Below are 19,171 nucleotides of genomic sequence, written 5' to 3'. Positions count from 1 at the left end.
TTACTAGATTTAACATGACTTTAACGAAATCTGCTTGCTTTTTAAATTTCAGAGGATCCAGTTCAGAGATATAGCGGTCACCGCAAAACGTCTTTTGTGAGAAGTCGCGCTTTTTAATTACGGATTTTGAATTAAACGCGAAAAAGTAGATTATCTACTTATATGTGAACGTATTATAAGAGTATATGCGTTACTCATAGATAGTTAAAAATATTAAATAATTTGTTATTTCAAAATCGTGTAAAAAAGGTAGCGTAAGTACAGAGTTAAATGCACAAAGACACAATAGTCACCAATGGTTACTCAATAAGCTAATTTATCCCACTCACTGAATATTACTTCTCCCGATTACTTTTACCAGAAAAGTTTAGCTTTTATTTATAAAGTAGTACAGAGGGATAAATAAGTTTTATCTTCAAAAACATATTTTTCGAATAAATAAAGAAGGTAACCATTGTCAAAAACAACTTGTAAGCCAATTCGGTCTTTAACGGCGTCCGCCGTACCCGAATGCGTTGGTGCGTAACTAATATTCGGAAGTAATATAACACGTTTTTTCTAATAGCGGTGCCCCCCGGCTGGCAATGGCAAGCCTCCGAGTATATTTCTGCCATAAAAAAGCTCCTCATAAAAATATCTGCCGTTCGAAGTCGGCTTAAAACGTTAGGTCCCTCCATTTGTGGAACAATATCAAGATGCACGCCACAAATAGTAGGAGAAGCTCGGCCAAACACCCAACAGGAGTGTTTATGCCAATGATTTATTTATTTATTTTTTATTAATACCTTGTCCTAACCTAAGCGTTATAACCTATCCATTTGGTTATTATATTATAAATAAGTAATAAGTTTGAGGGAACTTGCTTCTGAAAATTTCTAATTTAAATTTCCCATTCAAATGGGAATATAGTTAGGACTACCATGCTTTGCAGCCTTTTATGCCATCTAAAGGGTTAGCTCTCGCTAGTCAAAGTTATCCGCTCTAAACTACCGGGCTTAAATAAATATAAATACTTGTACACTTTAGATACTCTTTTTTAATTAAGTAAATTCAAAAAATAAATCCCCCAAAGCTCAGACTAACTCCCTTCGCTTCCCCTTAACATTCTAACTTAATCAACTTGCATTGCCTTACCAACACGGTCCAAATGTGCGTATTTATAAATATATACACATACATAGGTATGTACCGACGTAAATATTCACATGTTACGAATACCAACACCTGTGATGAGAGCGTTCATGTTTTCTTTGCCTTTTTATTTGTCATAAATACTTAACCGCTCACTTCGCTCATAAATTACTTAACCGCAAACCAACCAGTTCAATAAAATCGGTCGTCAACAAGTTATTCCCTCAAGTATTTGAACTTCGACTTGTTTTTTTTTTTTTCTTAGCATTTTTGTTGATTACACGAACGAGACATATTCTTAAGCATGTATGTGTAAGTAGTTTATTTTATTTTATTGCCTTCAAGATGACACCGCTTAGAAATTACAGTTAGGTGGTGAACATTTCTACAAGCAATAAAACACTAATGTCGTATAGGTGTTTGGCCGAGCTTCTCCTCCATTTTCTCCTCTTAAGATTGTCCTAATTGACAAATGGAGAGATCAAAAGCTTTATTCTCTGAATGGCAAATGGTTTCTTTGAGAAGAGTGTTCATAGAAAACCTTTGAGAGGTTTGCCATTGCCTATTTATGTTTTATATCCATAGTGGATTTTGAACCACGGGCAACTGAGTGGTAGCCACTCACAACTCACTCTACAGCGACGATTGCAGTGTTATGAGTATAATCAGGGATCGAAAATACGTATTATTTTCAAATTTTTAATTAAACAAATTAAAACCTTCCAGCTGTTCTGCGCTAGTTTTCAATATACAGTGTCGGACAAAATATTTACACTAAAATAAGATAATGTGAATCCTGTGAACTGCCCAGCTGTTAGCTGCCTGTGACCTTTTATTTTGTTTTTATTTTAGAGAAAAAGAGAATCCTGGCAACCTAAGCTCTTTTGCCTATTGTGGAGAACTTTTAAAGGAATGTTATTTTATCGCAATCGCATTGCAAACAGCTTTTTTTATCAAATCACTCAATGAACTATTGAGACAAAGTTTCGTTATTAAAATCATCAATAACTAGCGAGTGCACTGCTTTGTTGAATTTGTTTGAGTCTATTGATTTCTTCATCACAATTTCTCAAATTAAAAATTCTTGCACACAAATTATGATCAGGGAATGTATCGATCGAAATAAATAAACTACAGTTAAACAACATAAAGCATCACGAATATGTTTACCATTGTTTAAGGAAGTGTTCAAGTTACAAATTGTTTGAACGAGACTATTATACGAAGGCGGTTCAAAAAGAACCCGTGTTCGATGACATAGAGGGTTCCTGAGGGAAGTTGGTGCTAGCATCGTATGCTGCCATCTATCAAAGGACGGCAAAACAAGCTTCAGACTGATTTATAGGTTAGTTTGAATTTGACAGCTATTCGATTAAGATGTGTTTCGTACTGAACGACGAACGAAAGTGCGCGAAGTAAAAGGGGCCATAGTTTTGTTGACCGGAACGGCAATTAATATTTTACATGATAAGGGTGATGAAAAAATTGTCGGTCCGATAGGTGCCGCAATTGCTCACAAGCAATAACAAGCGGGTGCGACTGTAAACTTCGAAGCAATGTTTGGAGCAATTTAAGCGAGATCCGAAGGAATTATTACGTCGAGTTGTCACCGTTAATGAAACCTGGATTCATCATTACTCACCATAAACTAATGAATTTCTCCCGGTGAATCTCCTCCAAAGAAGGCAAAGACAGACCCATCGGCCGAAAAGGTCATGGCAACGATTTTTTGGGATGCGAACGCCGTCATTCTCACGGATTTTCTAGAAAGAGGAAGAACGATCACTGTACAATACTACAGTGAGTTATTTGACCGCTTTCACAAAAGTTAAAGGATACACGGCCGCATTTGGCGAAAAAGAAGGTGCTGTTTTATTACGATAAGCCACCAACACATTCATCCGAAATTGTCGCCAAACTGCATGAATTGCTGCCGCACCCCCGTATTCACCCGATCTGGCTCTATACGACTTTTTCATGTTAACTAATGGCTGGCGGGAAAAAAATTTAGGTCAAACGAGAAAGTCATCGCCGAGACACAGGCGTATTTTGGAGAGTTCGACAAATCATTTTTTTGGAGAGATTAAAAAATGGCTGGAGCATTGGGAGAAGTGTACCTTTCTAAAAAGGGACTAAGTTAAAAAAAATAACAATTATTGAAAAAATGGTGTCTTCAATTCTAACCCGGGTACTTATTGAACACCCCTCGTATATGCATCTATTTTTTGACACTCTTTATGAGTCCTTTGCCATTTGAGCGAGCTCTATAAGAAAATATTATTTAACTAATCGCTCAGAAAATACAATCATTTATTGAGTTATATTTTTAGAGAGTTACTGTTTCGCTGACCTATTGACACGTTTGACAATTTATTTATTCCTTAATTGATTTTAAAAATTTTTTCTGAAAATGAAATTATAAAACAAAAATGTCGAGCATTCATTATTTAGAACAAAACACCCAGCACCGTCAGCAAAAAAAATTATAAAAAACCAAAGCGATTGTTGACCAACTTCAAACTCGCTCTTAACTCAATGGGCTATAAAACTGCATACTTGAAAATTTTCTAAAAATTTTAATTAAGTTGAGTAAAACTTCTTGGAGTTTTTTTCGTAGTTTGCACAAAGTTTTAAACCAGAATTTATAGGTTTTCGTAGTAGAATGAACTAACGGGTTGTAACTAATATAAAAAACTCCACTACTTTGAATTGCTTTTCGTTTTTTGCATACTTTGCTCTATTACGCGAGCAATGCGTAACTAAATAATTTATTGTATTATCTTTTTTTTCATATGATAGGTAACAATATACCCTATATAATGTTCTCGAAAAAGGTTTAAAGCAGCAGCATCTGCGAAGCATATTGTACGCTTTTATCAGCAGAACTTAGAAGTAGGCAAAAAAAAGTATATGTGTCCATTTTAGTGAGGAGAAGTGAGAAAAACAAATATGTAATCTATTTTGAATACTTTGAAAATATATAGGCAGCTTGGTCCTTATGAGTAAAAATAACATAAAAAAGCTGAAGGCTGCCTTAAACAGCAAAGATGCGTAAATCTGAAGTCACTCACAGATCCCTACACTCTCAAATAACTCTATACATCCATTACTGTTGTTCGTCCAAAGCTTGAATATGCTGCATACATCTAGGGACCTCAACACAAATTTTCTTTGATAGCAAGGTTTCTTTTCTGAATTTCTCCACTCCCATCCCTCCGCACAATTCTCGCCTCCCTCGAAAGCAGAAGGACTATTCCTTTCTTGTCTTTTGTACATGGCTTGGTAAGTGGTGTAATCGATTGCCCCGCATTACTGCTAGCTATTAAATTTCTTATTCCTTCGTTTTAATTTTCTTTTTAATTCAAAATTCTCAGTGCAAATTACGTAAGAAATGTCCCATTGGTGCGTTCACTTCGAGAGCTCAACGAAATTTCGAATCCTATTTTGCTTGAATCTTCTCTGTCCAAAAATATGTTTTCGAAATTATTAAGCTCTAGTTTTTTAGTGCATTCTGTACTTAGTTCTAAGTTATTGTTTTAGTCAATAAGAACTTTTGCACATAAAGGGTTTTCCAATAACAGGTGTTATTTTGAATAGCCCGCTATTTCGGTCGATGTCATTTCTGAAGCCGTCATTTTTTTGGTATTTGACAAGTAGAAACTACGCCATTCATAAAAATGGAATGATACACGCTTAAACAACGCACTATAAAAATGGTGAAAATTTGGCAGTGACGGTTCGTAAAACTCGAACATTTTCAGATCATCTTGAAGCACCTTGTCGGAGCGCAATACAGAAAGTGGTGAAAAAATTCGAGCTGTTGGGACAAGTTAGTGATGTGAAGAATAAAAGTGTTGAAGAAAACCTAGGTTTGTTTAGTCCTCGTCGAATTAGGCATTCCACAAACGTCATTACACCGTATTTTGCATAAAGATTTGGGTATTAAGGCTTATAAAGTCCAGTTAACACCAGAACTCAAGCCGGCCGCTCATCAACAACGTAGTGTCTTTGCTGATTGGGTCATTGAAATGCATGAAAATGATCTGGAATTCCATCGAAAATCCTCCATTTCCACCTCGGTGGCTTCGTCAACAAGCAAAATTGTCGAATCTGGGGCTCAGAAAATCCAAGAGTTATTATTGAAAAGTCTGTCTCTCCTCAACGTAAGACTGTTTGGTGCGGTTGATGAATCGAGAGATGATGGACGATTTTTTATGGCCGGAACTGATTGGTATTGATCTGGACAAGGTTTATTTTCAACAAGACGGCGCTACGTGCCACACAAGCAACAAAACCTTTGATCCTTCACTTTAATAACACCTCTTATTGGAAAACCCTTTACCCTGAAGAATTTAGTCGGTCAGCATTTTTGACGAATTTCGTTCCGTTATGATGTCTTGAAAACAGAAAATAGTGTCTCTAATTCAAATTGCGGCCTCTTAGTTTTTTCGGTACAATAAAAAAATTTGTTTCTACTGAAAAAATAAGACTCAACAAATATTACAGTATTCAACGTTTTTGAAACTCTTTATTCTGATTACAAAATGTTTTTGATCTCCCCCGATAATACCTTCGCGAGCACGTCACTGGAAGCACAGAATTACTAATGAATGGTAGTAAAATAATATCAGTATAGTAAAATAGGGCGAAAGCGTGAAAGTGTATTTCATGAATATTTTTCATTTGACGTTAAGAAAAATGAGTCAGTCTGCTTTATTTGCAAACAATATTGAAAGGCAAAAATATTTGCAATTTCAAAATGTGTTAGAGAGCACAAGAACTAATATACATACCAACGCCATTGAAAATTATCCATCTGATTACACGGAGGCTGGTTTAAACAAAAAACTAAAATGTGAAATGCAGCATTTACATATATTTTTTTTTACAATAGGGTGGCAAAATTTTAATGAGAATTCAAACAAACAAACAAGACAAGAACAAAGAAGGAAGGCGCTTTGTCATCCAAACGGCCAAATACCACGAAAAAAAATAAATCAGTTGCTATGCCGAAGCCACCTTGTGTGGATTCACCTTTTACTTGACAAAACTCCGCTGCTTTTACACATACATTAAGGCTTGTCTAAATACAACCACGGTGTACGCAATAGAGAAAGTAAAGTAGCGGTGTTCGGAAGGCGCCACCTTCTGTCTTCTATACACCGTGTTCATAGTCAGCTGTCGAAGCTACACGAGGCTGTATGTAATAAAGGGTATTTCAAAAGTGACACCTAGATGTCAGTACTGAATAATTCCTTGCCAATACCTTTTTTATGTCACCTTTTACTTTTGTCAAGTAGACAGATGTACAGTTTCATATGATAGAACAACGCGTTAAGTTATTAGTTAGATAGCCAAAAAAATTTGGAAAAATCGTGATTTTTTAATGGCAAAAATCGCCCGAATAATTCGAAAATTCAAAAATTGGTGAAAAAGTTTCAATAAACTGGTTCTGTCGAGGATAGAAAAAAGAATATTGCTGCTGTAGCGCAATGGTGGACATTTAAATGATGCCATTTTTCACATATAATTGTTCAGAGCCGTATTTTGAATAAAACTAGGCAAACCTGCAAAAAACCAACAATTACATGTTTTATTTTACAACAACGTCTAGGCGCGTCTTTTGAAATATCCTTACGAGTCTGACCTTGATATGATCATGCTCAACCGATACACAACCTTCAAACAGACAAGTCACACGTTTGACGAAGGAACACTTACTAGATGTGAATATGAACAACATTTTGAAGAATTAATTAATAATCTTACAGATCAGATATACTCTTGCCTAGGCAAACCTACAGTGTCTTTCAAAAATATCCATGTTCTGGTTTGCTGAAAGTAGAAGCCATCCAAACAGCAAATCCCTTATTAAAAATAAAATGCTTTTAGTGCAAATAGACTCTTCCACACTTCATGATCAGGTACTTTAAGACGGCACAAGAGGGAGGACGTTACAAAGGTGAACGCTTTCATACATGTACATATAATATATAAGTGATCGAACACTAAATACAAAAGAGGCACAACTCGAAAAATTTCAATTGAAATTTTGAATGCCTATTTTTATCATACACACTGAGAAAAGATATAAAGGTGTTTAGGAATAAGAATATTAAAACTGGTGATATTCAGCTACGTAGAGCCAAATTGTTAATTTAGTTGAAAGATTTGTTGCGTTTGGTAATTAAAAAAAATTATACAATTACAAAAATGAACTTTTAATATTATCAAATGCACTTTTTTGGTATTTTTTAAATTATTTTGACTTTCTAAGGTGGAAAACAGGTATAGAAAAAAGCAGAATGCGAAATATTCTGTATTCAAAATTCTGTCCCCAAATTCTGTTCTCAAATTCTGGCTTTTCAAATTCTGCAATATAAAATTTGGCTAGATAACATTCTTTATTGCAAAATGATGTATTTCAAAATTATATACCGCAAAATTCTGTGTTGCCAAAATTCTGCCTTGCAACAGTGAGAACTTTTACCCATTATTTGTACGGTTCTCCGAATTTTTGATAGAGAAGGTGATATTAAGGCATATTTTATTAATAACTAGAGCAAATTTCGCAAACAGTTCAAATTTAATTTATGCGAAACGACTGCACAGTTTATAATTCGCGTACTAAAAAATAACTAACTTAGGCATATTCACAAAATCGTGATTATTTTTGTGGTTTATCAGGCATATTAGCGGATACTGTAGGCGAATGGGTTGGTTCGTGACTACCATTCGGAAGTGCACAAGTTTAAATTTCCGTGCATGAAACACCACTTCATAGAAAAATGTGTATCTAATAGCGGTCGCTCTTGGCAATGGCAAACCTCCGACTGTATTTTTTCTATGAAAAGGCTTCTCATAAAATATTATCTGCCATTCTGAGGCATTATTATAAATGACTAACTATTTCCGACGCATGCAATTCCAACATTTTATATGCTGCTAATTATTATATTATTGTTGAATTAGCAATGTTTCCACTTCATTTTGAGTTTTTAATAAATACAATTTTTTTTTGAAAACAACATAAATTTTTTTCCTTACGGTACTTTAAAAATACATAACTATGGCCCAAAATAAATTTTTATGCCCAGAACATTAATTCTGCATTATTTTATTTTTACAGAATTTCGAAAATATAAAATTATTTTTAGTACAGTATAAGTATATATTAGAACTACTAACCACTACTCTTTCTGCCAAGCCGGGCATTTTGACGGGAGCGATATTTAGTGGGAAAAATATAAAATTTAAAGAAAAGTTGTTAGTAAAATAAAATAAAGTATATTTCATTCTAATATTGCAGGCACATTATATATACTACTGTGGGCAAAAAGTAAGGTTAATTTGGTTGTAAAATGAAAAATCTTTATTTATTCTTGTAAATCAATTTCATCCCCTTCAAAATAATCCCCTCTCGATGAAATACACTTATGCCAACGATTTTTCCAATCCCCGAAACATGCTAGTCCATTTCTGGTATAGCCATCACCAGCCACCTTCTTCGATTCAGCTTTTATCTCCTCAATCGACTCGAAACGCGTTCCCCGGAGTGGTCTCTTGAGTTTTGGGAATAGCCAGAAGTCACACGGAGCCAAATCAGGCGAATACGGTGGTTGCGGAACGATATGCGTGGAATTTTTAGCGAAATGGTCACGAAGAACGAGTGCAGTGTGAGACGGTGCATTATCGTGATGCAAAAACCAAGAGTTGTTGGCCCATAACTCTGGTCTTTTTAGACGAATTGCTTCACGTAAACGACGCATAACGCTCAAATAATATTCCCTATTAACAGTTTGGCCAGGTGGAAGGAATTCATAGTGCACCACACCACGAAAATCGAAAAAAACTGTCATCATGACCTTTATTTTTGAACGACTTTGACGTGCTCTTTTCGGTCTGGCCTCACCTTTAGCACGATATTCGCTTGATTAGTCAGTCGGTTGTTTCAGGGTCATAAGCATAAATCCAAGTCTCATCTCCCGTAATGATGCATTTGAGCTTGTCCTGATAGTCTGAAAGCATTGTTTCACACACATCAACGCGACGACTTTTTTCCAAAAAATTGAGAGTTTTCGGTACCAAACGAGATTTGACTTTTCGTAGGCCCAAATGGTCTTTCAAAATGGTTTTCACAGATCCTTCTGATATTCCGATCATATGAGTAAGGTTTTTAACAGTCAACCGACGATTTTTGAGCACTAACTCGTTCACTTTATTGACGTGTTGGTCATCTGTTGACGTCGATGGTCGTCCGGAGCGCTCCAAGTCATCAACACGTTCTCGACCCTCTTTGAAGTCTTTGTACCACTTATAAACATTTTTCTGCGACATTGTCGAATCATCAAATGCTTTCTGCAAAATTCTAAACGTTTCCGCAGCCGAAATTTCATTCCGCAAACAAAATTTGATGGCACTTCTCTGCTCAATCAAATCAGACATTGTAAAAATCGAAAAATGCACTCTTGGTCGTTTGATAAACACAAGCGTAAATATATTACTGATAATGACATTCACATGAAAGTTGGCCCAGATGTTATTAACAGTGCTGCCAACTCATGAAAAAAATAACTAGAGTGAAATTTTAATTCCGCGAAGTTTGACAAATAAATTCACCTTACTTTTTGCCCACAGTAGTAAATCTATTTACATAAAAAGTACTAATATTATTTGTTTTTTATTACGTTTAGTTATTATTTGGATGGCCACAATTTTTTTTGTACATATACTCGTATATTTATAGTTGTATTTTAATTACAACAGCCTATTTGGACAGTATTTCTTATATTATCACTTTCGTTATACAAAGTCCATGCTCTTTTTTTTTGCGTAGCCAGTTTCGGCAATTCTCTTTTATTTCCACGAATTGTTCTAACTATATGTAGTAGTCCGTTTTTCTAATAATTTTGATGCCAGTGATTTGCTGGTAAAACAGATATCAGTCGTCACATTTCTTTCCGCACCAGTAAATGGTTTACTAAATTTTATAAGTTCATCAATCGTGATGTTTTGTCCCGGGGCGTAGCAATTCTGGCAATTTTTAAATGAATGTCTTCAAAACATTTCATATCAAAGAAAATTTATTCGTCTGCAGTCGTAAACTCAAAACCCTTACCGAAACGGATAAATAGTAAAATGTTTGTAAACTCTTCTCTGTGTGCATTTCAAATATATAACAACAAATGTTACAAAAACTGTAATCGCTAATCGCATTTTCAGGGAATTTTGATTCACCGTCGCCGTAGTGACGGCTCGAAGTAGTTCCTGAAAAGTTTTTATATTGAAGACGTTAAAAATAACGGTATATAGTGTATAAGTATATCACATACGTGTATCCCAAAACTGGAAGTGGGAAGTCAAAATAATCTACAATATGATTAAATGCAATCAAATGCATGAAATTAGAAAAAATCAATTATCAAAAATATCAAATTAAGTTTAGAGAGAACATCTTGAGAACAATTGATACAACCGATCATTTTGGCCGGTCGATTGTTCTAAAAAGCTAGATTGCATGACTTAATATGTAAGCACTAATCTGTTTGATGAGTAGCGTAACAGCTTGTTTATTATTCGGCTTCTAAAATATTTGATTCCCATGACGATTAGGTGTTGTTGTTTGTTTTCAGTAGAGACTACGTGCCTACGCAATAGCAGCATACCTAGTACATATATGCGCATATGAATGTATATTATTATGCTCATTCAATGCATGCCCACAGTTAGAGTGAATAATCAATTCAAGTTCATAGCACAAGCTGTAATAACTGGTGGTTCATTGGCACTACAGATCTTAGCTATTTTTTATCTAGATTAACATATTTAATGAACTCTTGCACAAATGTGGTTGAAATACGAATTTAAAAGCAAATAGTGCTAATTGAAGGTGTTCGATTGTAGGAATGTGCCGCAATGCTTTATATCTAGCCTCAAATAATACATCGATTTCATTTTCCATATACAAAGGTACAGGGAACGCCCGGACACTCTCAGTCTCCACAAATTATACATTTTCATCTAGCATTATTAATGCTATAAACAGCATTTTAATTCTAGGTTTACATTTATAGTTTGACTAACTTTTCAAAACTTAGATTCTATCGGAAAAAATTGTAAGTGATCGGTATGAAAATGTATATCGTTGAATTCGAAGCATAAAATACGCAGAACAGCGCGTTGAAATCAGTTTAGGCCTAATCGTCCTCATGAGGGGATTGCCCAAGGGTCAAGTACCAGAATTTGTTCAGTAAAAACCAAGTATATAAAATTACAAACAAAATTGATTCATCCTGAAGGCTGTCTCATTCTAACTCTACACAATGATTCCACGATTGGAAATTCTCCGAAGTTAACTCGTCCAGTACTTCAGTTACATCTTGTACGCCGCCCTGATGAGTTCCCTGGAGATACGACTTCACCTCAGAGAATAAGAAAAAACCGCAAGGAGCATCATCAGGCTTAATGGGTAAGTGTGGAAATGCCTTTTTTGCCAAAAACTCTTGCTCAAAGACTACTGCCCAGTCACCCTCTATCCAGCACGAATATATTCACATGAATGATGTCAGGGATATTGAAATAATTATTCTGTGTTCTGTAGAAACTTGTTCGCTTCGTCTATTGCTGCCTTATTGTGGGTGTCGAGGTTACGCTCAATATTAATCATCTGTAATTCTCGAAGGATTTTTGAGAAGTTTTCGCCAGATTTCTTTACAAATTGGATCACAATAGGTTCCTTGTAACTTAAGTAACCCATTGTAAAAACTCCATTTGTGGAACAACATCAAGACGCACACCACAAATAGGAGGAGGAGCTCGGCCAAACACCCAAAAAGGTGTACGGGCCAATTATATATATATTAGAGCGGGTCGATTTAAAAATCGCTCGTTGCTCTGTGAACATCGTATTCCTCGTATACCTCTAAAACGAGTTCTGATGTCCCCCAATTTGGGTCGAACGAAAAGTCCCACTTTGACCCATTTAGAGTGCTCCAATCGAGTCCAAATGTATGACCGACCCCCACTAACTTTGGACGGCCGATCCACCCATGCCAGTGGCACACCCCCTGGAACTCCCCATACAATCATTTCAAAATATCACCATTTTTGGCCTTTACAGAGAAAAGAAAGTAAAAAGTTCGACCCAAATTGGGGGAATCAGAATTTGTTTTAGAGGTATAGTTCCTTCGGCAAAGTTTCTTATTTTGATCCCTAGAATATGATTTTCACAGAGCAATGGGCGATTTTTTTTGCCTCCCCACAAATCGACCCGGCCTAATATGTATATATATTGTAAAAACCGCAATAAAAAGATACTTTCTGAAAACCGACATACAACACAAACCATACGTGCAGCATCAATTATCGAGCATCGATGGAGACTATAGCGAGGTCCACTACTCCGAGACATTCGATTGGTTTTCGCGGCTCATATGCACGTGAGGACCACAAAAGAAGAATGTTATAGGTTCTTTTAAAGTAATTTTGGAAAAACTCAAACCGGCCAATCTTTTGTAGTGAATATTAACAAAATACTACCGTTTATACACATGACTGAAGTGGTTATAATATTAATCTACTACCGACTTACGTTAACAGTGTGGGTTTAATGGAATTGAGGTTTAGGGCATTCTTTCTCAGTCTTTCCTTTTTTGGAATTTTTTTTTCCTTGTTCACTCCTCTCGGGAGCATAGGCCTCGACCAGACATGTCTTGCGTTGGTTTGGTTAATCTATTTGACCCTCTAATGCCTCTTTTCACAAATAATATTATATGAATTATTTTTATTTAATTCGAGTTTAAGCATGGATCGCCCAGCGAGAAAAGATTTAATACTCATCGTATTTGTGTCCCCCTTGTGACGCCCTATGCTCCCTTAGGAATTAAAGGAAAACATAAATATGTGTGTACATATAAATATTTGTGAATAAGGAAACAGTCTCAAATGAAGAACTAGCAATTCCCAATTCGGATGTTCCTCTATCAGTGCACCGTCACAATCTTCTCAAGGCAAAACGGTGAAGTGGCATTGTCATATCAGTATCATATCTCTCGAGTTTACCCTTAAGCTATATACTACTGCCAGTCTATAGGATATTGGCTCTCAGTCAGAAACTAGCAAATTTTTGAGTCGCCAAAGCAAGCGGCTTGCATATAGAGGTTGAAAGCCAGGACCATCAATACATTTGAATTCTTAAAAAGATTATTCAATGAAATTCGGAATTTCACACAACAGAAGAAGCTATCAAAGGCAGTTTTAGAGCTAATAGAAACAGTACGGCATGTGGGGAATTCTTAAAATATAATCATTACGCATATATAAGTATTTATCTGACCAAATATCGGCTCAAGCAGCCTTCGTCCTGAATATTAATGCATGTGTTTCATATTCATGTTCGCCACTGCTATCTCCATTAAACCGAAACAAGCTTCCATGAAAGGTCATAGTTCTGCAAAGTCCCTAAAGTGTATACTTACAAGTACATACTGGTATATCTGTAATTGGGAAAAGTTTTTGCAACCGACAAAAAGGTTTATGGATATAAACCACATGTGACGCATCCAATGAAAATATCACAATTTTCTTTTAATTTACATGAATGTAAATATGCCACAAGAAAATAAAATGCAATCGAAATTTCGAAACAAGTTTTAAATACCTATTTCCACACAATTGCAATTTATTTGTTGATGCCTTCAATTATAAATCCCAATTCGTCTTATCCAAACTTTATGAAAATAAAAATATTTGAGCACTTTTTTTTTTTGCAATCCGATATATTAGAAGGGACAGTGCGTCAGTAGTTGCGACGAGAATCATTAGAGGGAAACTTCCTACGTTTTCCATGTGTCGCCAAAAAATTCGGCCTAGATTACGTCATCAATCTAGACCGACTTCTTTGATTCTAATCTTGATTTCATCCTAGCCCATCCCTTGTACCTCCATGTAAAATTATTTAAAGAAATTGTGTTAAATAAACTGTTTACGTATCTTAAAAGTCATCCCGCTTAAAACATGTACCTATATATATATTAAATATATACATACTCGATGTGATATCTCCACAACTCCGAAATATTAATTTCTGAAATGTTTGATACCAAGTGGGTGATATGTTGCCAATACAGTGGCGTCAAACAATGGGAAAGATGCGAATATGTTACCGAAGAAGTAACAAAAGAGTTCGGTCGAGGTAATCCACCAACGCATGAATTGTGTAAAGTAAATCGCAAGTAGCCTGCGAAGAACTCTGCATAAGGATCTCTGCTTATTCGTTTGGCAATAATGTTAGACCCGACTGAGAGTTCAACAGAGGCACGTTAACAATTTTTTTTCAGCAGGTTGAAGAATTTTGTGGGGTTAGCTGTAGTCTCAGCAAGTTAGTGCTACGTACCACACAAGTCGACTAACAATCCGTTCGTTGCACAATAGCTTCAGCAATCGGGCTATCAGACGTTTTGATGGTGTCAGATGGTATCCACGGCACTACTATATGACACTGTTAGGTATTTTTTCTCGGTGCCTTTATAAATCAAAATTATATCGACAAACCAGAAACAATTCAAAAAACTTAAGATTTTCACTTTTTGTTTTATATTTGTTTATTCTTATTTCCTGAAAAACGAGATCTGTTCATACAATATTTATTTATTTTGTTATGAGTGTTTACATACATGCGCATGTACATAGATATGAAAGCATTTTCCAGTAATAAATTAATATTTTTTACATTGCAATAATTTCTTAAAAAAATATAGTTGAAATAAAACTACAAATGACTACTTGCTTTCAGTGATTGCGTACAACTATTTCTTTGTAATACTTTCTTTCCTAAGATCAGTAGTACTAAACGTTGCAAAAATCTTAAAAAGCATGAAATAATTTCAACGAAATTGCCAAAGTTTTAGTCAGGTTTTTTTTTCGAAAGTTTGAAATAGCTACTTTTTACAATTTTAACTTACGAGACTTCACCCAATTTATCTTTTCAAGTAGTTATTTTTGAAGTACATATTTATTTAAATATTACAAAACTGTTGCTTAATTAAAAATTTGCTTAAGAATATAACGTAGCGCAATGTAAGCTTTGTACTATAAAGCCAACAAATCGTGCAATGTGAGATATCAGAAGGCAGGGAAAGGGAGTCCACTTTTGACTTCTATGTCTCCGCTAATCGATCCAGTATCCAATCTATGTACTTCTGCGTATTCGTATATACACCTGGGACACCAATGCGACCACAGCCGATGCCATAGGAGACCACGCCGAGTGCATAGAAACGGGTCACACCTTTATATGGCTGAGTGACCATGCGAAATATGCCAAAAAAATTGTTTGTAAGTACAAATGTTTATTCATATACATATGTCCTTTCCTCATCACTCACCTCCGGTATCATTAATGGTCCACCCGAATCACCGCGGCACGTATCACGCCCACCACCCAAGTCACCCGCACACAACACTGAATTGTCGAACTGTTGATTAGAGAAAAGCCTTTTGTTAGCCTCGTAACTTCGTCGACATACGGAATTTTCCATTAAGTCGATTTGTAGCTCTTGCAAAATATTGGATGAGGGGCCACCTTCCGTGGTACGTCCCCAACCGGCCACGAAGGGATGATAGCCTACATAAGATTTTGTGCGCAACTTTTCCGATGTGAGAAGACAAATGGGACATATATAATCTGAAGAGAGACTTAATTAAATTCCAGTTTTATTGTTCTATTCTGTTTTCAAAAGATTTGTGTATATCTTGCCTGTGAAGTCTACATTTTTCTCTAAATATAAGATTGCAATGTCATTGTGACGGTCGCTGCCACCGTAATTTGGATGAGGAGCTGACTGATATAAGCATGAAAGCGATTAAAATAGAATAACAAATATGGAAGAAGTTATATTTATATGGAAGGATTAATGATTTCTGTGACTATACGCATAAATATATTAAGGGGGGGGTAAGGGATAAAAATTAATTTTTTTTTTCATGTTATTGTAGTAAAACATTTCAAAAATACCGTGTTAAAATTTTAAGTCAATCCGAGCAAAACTTTTTAAGTTATAGAGCATAAAGCCGAGCCGCCTCAAACATCTGCCGAGACGCAGCAGTTGCGCGCGTAGTCCGTTACAAACTTTAAACGCGGTTTTCTCGAACCTTTTTTTTTAAAGTGCGTAGTCATTGGCATTTGAAAACTACTCAACCGATCCTTTTGAAATTTTGCACACATATTTTACATATAAAAAACCTCCCGCCAACGTTTTTTTCGCCATTTTTTTTTATATTAAGGTGGTTTTACACCTACAAAATGGCGGCATTTTTTCGTCAAAAATCACTTTTTACTTCAAACGACTACCAAATAGCTGAAAATGAAAATAAATCGTCAAAATAAACGTTGGGGGGAAGTTTAACTCATACTTTAACTAAATTATTCGATTTTTTTGATTTCAGATGATTCTACGCTGAGATATGCTGACTACTGCGAAATGTATTTTTGAAAAGACGTCTACGTAAATGTGCTCTCATTCGCTCATTTTGCAATATTTTTACATGAAAATTTTATCAAATATTCTTGAAATGTTACTTTATAATATGCAACAACTTTTAATAAACTGACTTGAACCGTTTCGCTACAATAAATTCATGAAAAAAGTGTTTTTTTTTTAGCGTTTATCCCTTACCCCCCCCCCCCCCCTTAATCAAAGTAATTAATTAAGTATCCAATCAAAACTCACCTTCACTACGTCAATGTCCACATGTTTTGTTTCTGTTTCGGTGCTCAAATCATATTCGCCTAAACGCACAAAAGATCTGAAATTGGCAAATGCATATCGTATATAAGAAGTTAAATTTTCAAAGCAAGCCTTGTGGAACTCACAATTCCGCCAAAATACAATGGGCAGCGGTCAGTACATGGCGCGCTGTTATCAAAGAACCACCACACCGGAAGGGTGACAAGCTATATCGGTCATAACCAATTAAGGCCATCCATGGCCAAGAGCCTATGGAACTGTCGCCCCCACCCACAACTTTCAGACTTGATTGATGGGTTAGTCCACAACCTTCGTCTTCCGACGGCAAACTCCATGTGGCGTCATTAGAACGCGTTACTGCTTTCTTCTCCACCGGACAACAAATATTCGTACCGATACTATAGCAGATTGCATTAGACAGTTCTAATTGTTTGCGAAATTCCGTATCGGTGGGATTTTGTTGTGCACGTGTGATCAGCTCGGTGCAGCTTTGGAACGCTGAAGCGATGTCGAGATGGAGCCCGAAAAAGAAAAAATCAATTTGCAAATAGATGGAGTGAAAGAGATTATTGCAAGTAGATGGAGTGAAAGAGAGGTAGCGTAAATAATAAAACCACAGAGAGTGTAACAGTAAGTGCACTCACGTTTGCAGGTGCCTTGGCTGCCGTCATGTGGAACGCGACAGCTTTCCGGTGGCGAGTTTATACCATTTATTCCAGAACGCTCATTGGTATCTGTTTCAGGCGTAGCAGTTGTTGTTGTCGTCGTCGTTGTCGCAGTTGCTGGCGTTGGCATAATTAGAGTGGGAATAATTTGATTATCACTCTGAATTGGGTCTTCGACGGTCGGACGAGTGCAGCAAAGCTAAGCATGCATATGTGTATATTAATATTTAAATATATATGTATGTAGACCTACACATTTATTTGCATTATAGTACTCACGATCGGATAGTTATCAGGAGTAACTCGATTGTAGCAAATATTGCGCAGCGCTTTTGAGTATCGTGTCGCTTGATCCACAGGCAGTTTTTCGAACAGTCTCAACACCTCCTGGCAGTGATTCAGCGAGACGCACGTACCCCAGTCGCCAAGTGGGGTTCTACAAGCGTTATTGGATGGTACTAAAATGTATACATAAATGTATTTACAAAACTTAATATGTCGAAACAAATATTTTACAATTGCCTACCTTCATATGCAATCCAACGATGCGCACTTGTCTCACAGATAACAATAATATACGTTAGTGAGATTGCATATTTTAAGCTCCACATTTCTATTATTCCGCCCTTCTATTGAGTTTTTGAATTGTTGATGTAAGATAAACAATTTCAATCAAATGACGCTTTACTGGACCGTAACCGTGCTGTGTTCTAAACAAGCTGAAAACCAGAGGCATACTAAACCTTGATTAATGCAAACTATTTTAGACTCACCCATGTAAAACTATACACTCAGAGTATCTGACTTTGTGATTGTAAGTGCAGTTCAAAATTATTATTTGTAAATTTATAAAAAACCCATGTGTTTGGACTTTACAAAATTTCATTTCTCTCGGCGCATCTTCATGAACTCAACACAAATCGCAACAACAGCGTTAGTAGCTTTCAATATTGTAGATGCAACTGAAATGCTATGATCATACATGTAAATTTAATAGGTCCGCTATGCTATTTTTTTTTTTTAATTATTACTACTATTATTACTAATGATTTCTTAGTCATTGAGACGATTAATTCAGCTCCTTTTTGTAAAGCCGGTATTTCTGCAATATTTTAAACATTAATTGCATAGAAGAGTTAGTTAAATTTTTAGGTGAGGTAGGGTTCAAAATGCCTTCTCACTTACGAGATTATATACAGTTAAAAAAAAAAAATAAATAAATAATTGGCGCGTACACTTCTGTTAGGTGTTTGGCCGAGCTCCTCCTCCTATTTGTGGTGTGCGTCTTGATGTTGTTCCACAAATGGAGGGACCTACAGTTTCAAGCCGATTCCGAACGGCAGATATTTTTATGAGGAGCTTTTTCATGGCAGAAATACACTCGGAGGTTTGCCATTGCCTGCCGAGGGGCGACCGCTATTAGAAAAATGTTTTTATTAATTATTATATACAGTTAATATAGAAACCCGAAAAAAACGAATTTTCCCGAATTTTTTCTGAAAAAACTTGTAAATTTATTGATCTAAAAACTTAAAAAATTTTAAGACTTAGTAAAAATATTTATTTGGAAAGGAGCTACAGCTGATCTCCGGGAGCTCCTCTCCAAAAAGACGTTTTGCGGTGACCACT

At 35.9% G+C, this 19,171-nt stretch overlaps 1 protein-coding gene across 1 annotated transcript in view; it reads right to left on the bottom strand.

Moving 5' to 3' along the window:
• The window catches only part of LOC129242079 (uncharacterized), a 37,117-nt gene extending 18,672 nt beyond the window's left edge, over nt 1-18,445 (bottom strand). Inside the window, exons 1-9 of the mRNA XM_054878639.1 lie at nt 18,316-18,445; nt 18,069-18,261; nt 17,822-18,000; nt 17,522-17,741; nt 17,003-17,375; nt 16,860-16,935; nt 15,887-15,971; nt 15,516-15,814; nt 15,291-15,428 (exon numbers count right to left, since the gene is read on the bottom strand). Coding sequence (XP_054734614.1) covers nt 15,291-15,428; nt 15,516-15,814; nt 15,887-15,971; nt 16,860-16,935; nt 17,003-17,375; nt 17,522-17,741; nt 17,822-18,000; nt 18,069-18,153 — 1,455 coding nt within the window. The 5' untranslated portion in view covers nt 18,154-18,261; nt 18,316-18,445. The remainder of the gene's footprint in view (nt 1-15,290; nt 15,429-15,515; nt 15,815-15,886; nt 15,972-16,859; nt 16,936-17,002; nt 17,376-17,521; nt 17,742-17,821; nt 18,001-18,068; nt 18,262-18,315) is intronic.
• Between the last annotated feature and the right edge of the window lie 726 nt (nt 18,446-19,171).

The sequence above is a fragment of the Anastrepha obliqua genome, chromosome 3 (assembly GCF_027943255.1).
Source record: "Anastrepha obliqua isolate idAnaObli1 chromosome 3, idAnaObli1_1.0, whole genome shotgun sequence".
Taxonomy (NCBI): Eukaryota; Metazoa; Arthropoda; class Insecta; order Diptera; family Tephritidae; genus Anastrepha; species Anastrepha obliqua.
This window is presented reverse-complemented; position numbering and strand designations above follow the sequence as displayed.